We start from the raw sequence: 8,947 nt of genomic DNA on the forward strand, positions 1-8,947 counted from the left end.
AAATTAATTATTAGTAAAGTTATGCTAACTATAATATATCACTACTGTGCAATTAAAATTGTCGGCATTTTGTGTCTGAATTTGGTTCGCAGTATTTGCGCCTGAATAGAAAACGTTCTCGAAATGACGACCAATGGAACACGAGCAACGATCGTAAAATATGACAAAACAATTGCGCACCTGTGCGAATGCGCATTCGTTTGAGGCAGGTTTGTTTACAAACATTGTTACTTCTAGTAAATAATCGTTTCCTTAGAGATATCCCATGTCATTTGCAAGCGTCAATTCCTCTTAACGTATTGGCAGTTATCACGAGTGTATGTATCAGTGAAGGTAGAGCGCAATTTATCGGACGACTGGGACCATTAGGACTATATATTCCATAACATGGTGAGCGTCCTTATAGATAATTTTTTTTGAAAGAAACAAAACATTTTACAGATAACTTGGATGGTTTCACGTTAATGATTTCAATTTATTGATTTTGCATGTGTGTGTAATTAATCCACTTCAATATTTTAATCTGGACGTGTTGACAACATGGTTTAGGGGCATGCAATTTTAAAACCTAATCATAGTGTTTTAATCGGCATCGAAACCTTCATACACAGATCACGAGTTTAGTTTTGATTTTTCCAAGTTTGCATGTTCGCCGCACATGAATTGCATAGTTTGACTTGTCTTAGTCCTGCCTTATGAATCTCAGAAGACCACTGCCCGTAACTTTTTTAAAAGATATTAATTCAGCATGTCAAAGTTATTTCGATGTGGTTAGGCGACTTAGCTTTGGAACTATTTACTCCACCGTGTTATAGTTTTAGGCGAGAGTAAGTTAGGGGAATAGAATTCATAATACGTGCCAGTCATGGTTTGTTTTTAAGTACACATTTTCACTGGATCTTCGCCTATATTGTTATTCTTGTTGATATGCATGTATTGTTCATTGCGACTGGTATAAGCTTACGCCAAATATATTATCCTCATTCACTGTGTCACCATACGAATGTTAATTTCCATAGGAGACATTTTCTGATTGCAAAAGCTTTTCGAAGTTTTTTTTATAGAGGCATATACTGAAATACTAGAGCTCTGATGCGATTGTCAATAATTTTAGTGCTCCTACACAAAATCCAATACGGGCGTTCGACGGAAGTCGGGAACATCCAAATTTGAGCTAACAGAAGAACAAAAATCCGATATAAAGGCAGCATTTGATCTCTTTGACACAGATGGCAGTGGGAAGTTAGAAGTAAAATTATTGAAGGTAATTTGTGATTGATTTTTGATAATTTAATTAAATATTGGTCTGATATTAGTATTAGTTAGTAACTACGGATAAATTAGTATTAATTAATCACACTAGGTTTCCTGAAATTCAATTATCTCCCTATTTTACTACAGGTAGCAATGCGAGCTCTTGGTTTTGAGCCAAAGAAAGAAGAGATTAAGAAAATGATATCTGAAGTCGACAAAGAAGGCGCAGGTGATTTTTTAATGTCTTAAATTTTTAAATTGTATGCTCTTTATCGCCATGTTCATACTTGAGGTCAAAGAAATTCTTTTTGGTGTAAGGTGAAGCAGAGTGTGATGACTCGGCGAGAAATACGTCGATAAACTGTTGTCTTGTGCTTCAGGAAGAGTAAAAACTGTCAATTGGGTTACATTTCATTAAAAAAGACTACACTAATTTTAAGAGATAAGCTAGTATGCAACTTTAAAAGAATTTAATAGGAGTTGTTTACATATGTTGATATTATCAATGGAGGTAAAATTTACCGTTTCTTATTTTACTGAATTTAACGACAATAGGAGAACCAGACCTGCTCTGCGTAGAAATGGAGATAAGTAAAAGGGAGTGTAAAATTGTAGATTGAGTTATGAGATAAGTCCTGCATATATGCCACTGTTTGTGTTATTTGTTATCCATGGCTACCTACCCACAAGATTTGTGTTGGGTTCATATGCATTTCATTGAGTAATGGATATTATTGCGAACTGAACATCATGCCTCATTATTAGTATGCTAATGAATAAATGATTGTTAAAATTTTAAGCATTAACGATTTATTATTTAGATGTTTATTGATGGGAATAACCCTTTTGCGAAAAGAAAGGCAAAAACATAGATTAGTTGCACAGTTATAAAAAAACATTTACATACACGTACAAAGGCCGTAAAGGTATGTAGTCATTATTGAGAATTAAAATATAATTTAAAATTTAAGAAGAATCTTGATTTGCAATGCATGAATTATGCTAAATTTTCACAGTTAAGGTCAAAATGTTCTGAATTGATGAGGAATTGTTACAATAGGTACATAGCACAACTCAAGTCAACTATCCAACATAATGCAAAACATTTTTGGAATCTTGTCAGCAGTATGAAGAAGACAGACCACCCAATGTAATGTTTTTAATGATCTTTCTGCTTGTCTATATGATGACATAACGAACCTTTTTGCCTAGTATTTCTCATCTGTGTATATAAAACATGATAGTGCTCTGTACAATTTTCATACTTGCACCTCTATATCTATCTCCTCTATAACCATCTCAGTAGAAGACATGAAAACTAAACTATGCCAACTTGACCTCCAAAAGGGTTATGGTCCTGACGAACTCTTAGCTCTACTTCTGAGTATGTGGCATTACTTTTTCCTTTGTATATACTGTTTAATAAAGCCCTCACTACTAGAATTTTTCCTAGCGCACTTAAATCCACATTTATAGTACCAATACATAAACAGGGCAACAGAAATTACATAACTAATTATCATACGATTGCCAAGCTCTCAATAATAGCAAAATCTTAGAATCATTGGTTGTAGATGAGCTGACTCCTACCTTTAATAGTATCATTATCCCTGAGCAGCATGGTTTCACTAAAGGAAGATCAGCACTCACTAATATTTTTGTTTTTCAAATGTATCTAATAGAAGACATGGACAAAAACTTACTAACAGATGTCATATACAGGGTGCAGCACTTAAATCTGGACAAATTTCAATTTGAATTTTTTGCCATATCGCAGTTCCACTGGAGGTTGCAATTGGCATTCTTGAAAGCTCTAGGCATCTTGTAAACAGTCATAACCTCAAAATGGCCGAGATCTTAGGTACAAGTGTGATTCAAATTATTATTTATTTTTGTTACAACAGAGAAGTTGTAGCAAAAATTAATGCATCTAAAAGTAAATGTTTCTATCCATCATCAGGTGTTCCCCAAGGATCCCATCTGAGTCCACTATTATTTAACTTATTTATAAATGATATTATAATTGCATTAGACCTAATTCCTTTTCTTTTGTATGCCGATGACTTAAACATTTTCTACAGCTCAATCAATTGATGATCACCTATCTCTGCAAAACTGCCTTTATAAGCTTAAAAACTGGTGTGAGCATAACTATCTAACTTTCAATTTAAAAAAATGCTATTCTGTAACATTCATTCGGAAAAGGAGTCCACAGCATTTTGAATATAGACTAAGCAATTATCCTCTGGTCTGATTTACAAATATAGAAGACTCCTGGGTTATATTTGACTCACAGTTAACATTCCATCGACATTATATCTATGTTCAATCTAAAGCATACCAATCGCTTGGATATGTCTTCCGATACTGTAAAAGCTTTCAACATGAAGAGCCATTTAAATTTCTGTTCATCTCATTAGGTAGGTCACTCTGTGAGTACTGCAGTACTGTGTCTGGTCACCTCACTATAAACTCCATATTCATACAATCGAATGTGTTAAAAGAAAATTCGTGTGCAAAATTGCCTTCAAATTGAACTTTTACCAAGAACTTTATAGTTATCATGAAATTTTGTCTCTACTAAATCTTCCCTCCTTGCATAAACATATAAAAATTAGTAGCATAACTTTTCTTTGTAAATTACTGCATAACAGGATTGATTCCTCGGAACCCCTAAGTGCATTATTTTTCCGAGTACGTTCACATAACACAAGGTATGAAGCACTCATTGAAATTAGATATCATGCACAAAATTACACTTACTCCTTGCCTATAAGCCATATTTTGAGAGATGCCGACAGCTGTGATTATATTGACTTATTTTCTATCTCACCATGATCCCTTAGAAAAATTTTATTAAAAATACCGGAAGAATTTTAGAATGCTAATTATGGCTGTGTGGATATCTGTGCATGTCATTAAGTTGCTCCTAATGCCCATTGGGTAAATTTTCTTAACCAATGCCTCAAGGTCTATTTAATGAGTATTACTAACATTTATCATTTTGTACCATCATCTGACCTGTAACAAAGATTTTCTTTCCAATAATGTTAACATTTTTTAATTTGGAATATTATTTAATATTTATATTTTGTCTAAAATACTGCACTTAGGGGTTTCAAGGAATCAATTTTGTTATGTAACAATTTACAAAGAAAAGTTATGTTATTAATTTTCCTACATTTATGCAAGGAGGGAAGATTTAGTAGAGATATAATTTCATGATAACTATAGAGATCTTTGTGTAAGTTGAATTGAAATGTACACTAATTTTCTTTGAGTACGTTTGATTGTATGGATTTGGAGTTTGTAGTAAGGTGACCAAACAGTAGAGCATTTTTCACAGAGTGACCTAACTAATGAGATGAACAGAACTTTAAATGGCTCCATATGATTAAAGTTTTTACAGTATTGGAAGATAAATCCAAGCAATTTGCATGCTTTACATTGAGCACAGTTATAATGTTGATGTTATATTAAAAGTTTATAATGCAGAGTTGTTTTTCTCCTAGTTATTAAATGCAGTAATGGCAAATTATTTTTTTAAATTATTCTATGTTCTTTATCTTATATCCATCAATGTTTAGTGTAGTAGTTTGAATGTTTAATTGTGTCGTTGAGCTGCAATGGCCTTAAGAGTAGAGATTGTGGAAATTAAACTTTTCATCAGCATAATATTAATAGGAAGTTATGCATCCCTCTGCTGTGCATACAAAGGGTAGTCAGAGAGTGGATGTGGCAAAGGAAGAGGTGCAGGTAGGAGAAAAATGAAGGTGTACGTATTTTTTTAATAGATCACAAATCAGCAAATGGCTAGACTTTTGAAAACCAGAAGAGACATAAAAACCAATATCAATTTTGCATTCACTTCAGTGTTTTAATGTACAGTTCCAAACTGAACTTGCACGTACACAGTTTTTTACAATTTTCTTTCACTTGCTGCAATAATCAGTGTTAATTACATTTGGGATTGTTTTCTTTATCTTTGTTCAAAAACTCTTAAAGTTAGGCATGTAATTTCATTGCCATCTTCTCCCTCTCTCATTCCCTTTCTCTCAAGAAAATTTGCATTTTCCTTGGCCATTGTGCTAAAAAATTTATCGAAATTGTGTTTACCATGGAAAAACATGAAAATCGTAATGGTTTACTCAAGGAAAAATAAATTCCAGATTCTTTGAACGGCCTGAAACTTCATATAATCAATTAAAATTACTTAATTTTGCATTCATGCAATAAAGCCTTGAGGTTGCTAAGCCTGTTCATGAAACAGTTTCTCTAAATCTTCTTTGTAAAATTTCAGGTGAGTTAACCTATGATCAATTCCTTCAGTTGATGAGCAAGAAAATGGCAGAAAAAGACACCAAAGAAGAAATTATGAAAGCATTTCGTCTTTTTGATGATGACGAAACTGGCAAAATTTCGCTGAAGAATTTGAAGCGTGTTGCTAAAGAACTAGGAGAAAATATCAATGATGAAGAGCTACAGGTTTGTCTTTTTATTAACTTCATGTAGACAAGTTTGAAGGACACTGAAATATTCTTAGAAATTATGGTAAGTTCACTGTCTGACTATTTTAATTAAAGGTAGAGTTAGAAATCCCAAGCGCCTGTTTATGGAAATAGAAGAATGGCAGATGTGACCTAGAACTTGTCATGTCATGTCCTGATGTTTTCTATCTCTGGCTGTACCCTATCTAACTAAGAATTTACTACTTTTCATTTCAATTTAGATTCTTGCTCTTTTCCCCAACTAGTTTACCCCTAACCATAATTTGTGATCCTGACATATGGGCTTTCATTTTGGATTATATTACCTAACTTGCTGTCATATTCTTTTTCATATCTATTTGTGGCTTGTCCTTCATTTTGAACTGATGCAAACTGCCGGATTTTCCTTTTATTTTTCCAATTTTTCCTTTTCCAGCCCCTACCAAGCTATATCTTAGTGACCTCTCCTTTGCAATTTCACTACTGTATCTGCTAAAATAAAAGCTAATATTGTTTGTTGGGCTAATAAAATAAAGGCTAATATTAAACTTAGAATTCCATCTAGTCATGCAGAGTGAACATTCAGTTTATGTGTTAAATGTGTATCGTAAGGCATTTAGGGAGGATATTGTGGGGAAACTATTATTCGCTTAGAGTTGAGTCTTTTTCTCTGATTATTCAATTCAAATGATTCTTCTGTTCTTTTCTTCTCAGGAAATGATTGATGAGGCTGACAAGGATGGTGATGGTGAAGTTAGCCAAGAAGAATTTATACGCATAATGCAGAAGACTCACCTTTATTGAGTGATTTCTCATCCGTTGAAGTTGATTTGTCCTTGCTAATTATTTATTCTCGATTTTTGTAACTTCATCGACCTCAAAATTTTCAGTATTACTTGTGATGAGTGAAATTCAAAGATGCTGAGAAGTTCAACTTTGAACTTAGCACTTATGGAGGGTTCGAAGCATAAGCTCTTAAATGTGTCATTAGGTGTTGTGGCATTGTACTGTGGTTGTGTGAAGCTCTGAAACTGGAGAGTGCACAAGGAAATCTTCCATTATACCATAGCCTTGATTTGGGGAGTTATGGAATTTATCTGCTATTAATGTCAATATTTTGAAATGCAATGTTCCTCACTTTTTTCAAGATGTTATGACTTAAAAAAGCTTTGTTAACTCCTCATGTGTTCATATCAATTTTGTGATTCATTAGCTTTTTATACAAGAAATGTCAATTTTCCATTTATGGATGGATGATTATCAGCCTTTAATTTGTATCATTTATCCACTCAACAATCTAGTCAACCATTAAAGTTTTATTTCCATAATATGGGATTTTATTTTTCATGGTAAGATATTTGATGGTTCATTTATAAAATTACTTACCCAAAAATAGTGTATTTACTAAAATAATTTATTTATCATTGTTGCCCGAAGTGTATCATATGGAGTTAGGTATTAGCTGGACTCTGATTACTAAAACTCAATCCAATGGTGTTTCTAGAGACTTAGCACTTAGGTCACTTAGTACTGTTTTACATTAAAACTCTTTGCATTACACAAAATCTTTCTTTAGGACTACGAACACTTTGTATTTAGAGAGATCTGGCCTACTCTTCCCTTCTCCTACTTTTCTGATTGACTAGCTTCGTCAGGTGTCATCCTAGAAGACTTGGTTTTTAACATAGGGAATGTATTACCAGGTCACATTGTGTGACAAATCCTTTATTATCTCAAAGAATAATGTTTTTACAGTAGGTTATTCAAATAGCAGACTTCTGCCTTTACTCAAAGCATGCATGACAGCCTGATTATCACTACACCAAACAATTGTGAAAACTTAAAAGAGTAACTTTAAAATCCAAAAGCCACCCAAAATGCATTTTCTTCTCCTCTTTTGTCATATTTACTCAACATTCTCCCTCCTAATTGATTTTAGCTCTCAGTGCCTCCTGATCCCATTTCTTGGCCTCTGAATTTCTCCCAAAGGTGCCCATTTTTACTCAGGTATGGCACTGAAACGCAGTTCCAATTTCTCTTTTCTTTCCTACGACATCACATAGTGCATAAACTACTTTAGTTTAGGATGGAGAAATCACAGGAATATTCCCAGGAGTTCCCACCTTACCCATTCTTGAGTAATTGAACCAATTACCTTTATTTTGGTTATACTAAATTTAATTGAGGCAACCTGTTGTGTTTAAAAACATTTTGGTCCCCAATTTTTCTATCCGTAGTTGTTTTTCTTATTTATCCTTATACAGGTAAAACAGAAGATAAAAATCTATGAAGAGGTAGGTATGAAAACTTGATTCATTTCAGCATGTTTTATTTAATGAGGGACATTTTTTTGACATGCACAGATATGCACATAGTAATAAAGTTACGCTATGTTAAGCATTCAAAAATGTTTCAGTAATTTTTGATTACATTTATGTGAGGTAATAATAGCAATTAATAATACTTAATTCATGTTAAAAAATGGTGCGACCATATGGAAAATAGTTAAGAATTATCACAGCTGTTGGCATCTCTCCTAATCTGACTTATAGGTAAGTGGTAAGTAATTTTGTGCATGATATCTATGAATGCTTCAAACCTTGTCTTATGACAAGGTTTTCTGAAAGATATGCACTTAGGAGTTCCAAGGAATCAATCATGTTATGCAGTAATACAGGGCATAATAATAATAAATACAGTAATACATATGCAGTAATACAATACCTGTATGGGAAAGGTATGTTTATTAATTAATTACACATTAATATAAAAACAGCACTCAAGCCTCTAAATTGGACTTTAGACAATAATATAACAATAGAAAATTACAATCACCCTACAAGTCCTAGATGGAGAAAACCTACCTAGGTGGGAATCTAACCCGTGACCGTAAGGTTGGCAACCGAGGAGGTTACTCTGCTGCCACAGGGGCCAGCTCTTATTATGTTTTTATTTTCCTACACTTATGCAAAGAGGGAAGGCTAAGTATAGTTAACATTTCATGATAACTATAGGGATCACTGTAAAAATTAAATTTAAATGCAATTTTTTGCATTAATTTTTATTGCACAGATTTCATTATATACTTGAATGTATGAATATGAAGTTTGCAGTAAGGTGACCAGACAATAGAGCAATATTCACAAAGTGTCCCTAGTAATGAGTTGAACAGAATGTAAAATGACTCCACATTTGTTAATTGGGTC

General features: G+C 33.2%; 1 protein-coding gene across 1 annotated transcript; it reads left to right on the forward strand.

Annotated features, from left to right (window-relative positions):
- The first annotated feature begins 204 nt into the window (after positions 1-204).
- Positions 205-7,042, forward strand: LOC139697663 (uncharacterized). The gene is made up of 5 exons (XM_071596471.1): positions 205-390; positions 1,115-1,264; positions 1,402-1,483; positions 5,555-5,739; positions 6,456-7,042. The coding sequence occupies exons 1-5, from the start codon at positions 388-390 to the stop codon at positions 6,543-6,545; spliced, it is 510 nt and encodes a 169-aa protein (XP_071452572.1). The 5' UTR covers positions 205-387; the 3' UTR covers positions 6,546-7,042.
- Positions 7,043-8,947: the final 1,905 nt, after the last annotated feature.

This window comes from Hetaerina americana, unplaced genomic scaffold (assembly GCF_022747635.1).
Source record: "Hetaerina americana unplaced genomic scaffold, ioHetAmer1.1.p SCAF_8, whole genome shotgun sequence".
Classification (NCBI taxonomy): Eukaryota; Metazoa; Arthropoda; class Insecta; order Odonata; family Calopterygidae; genus Hetaerina; species Hetaerina americana.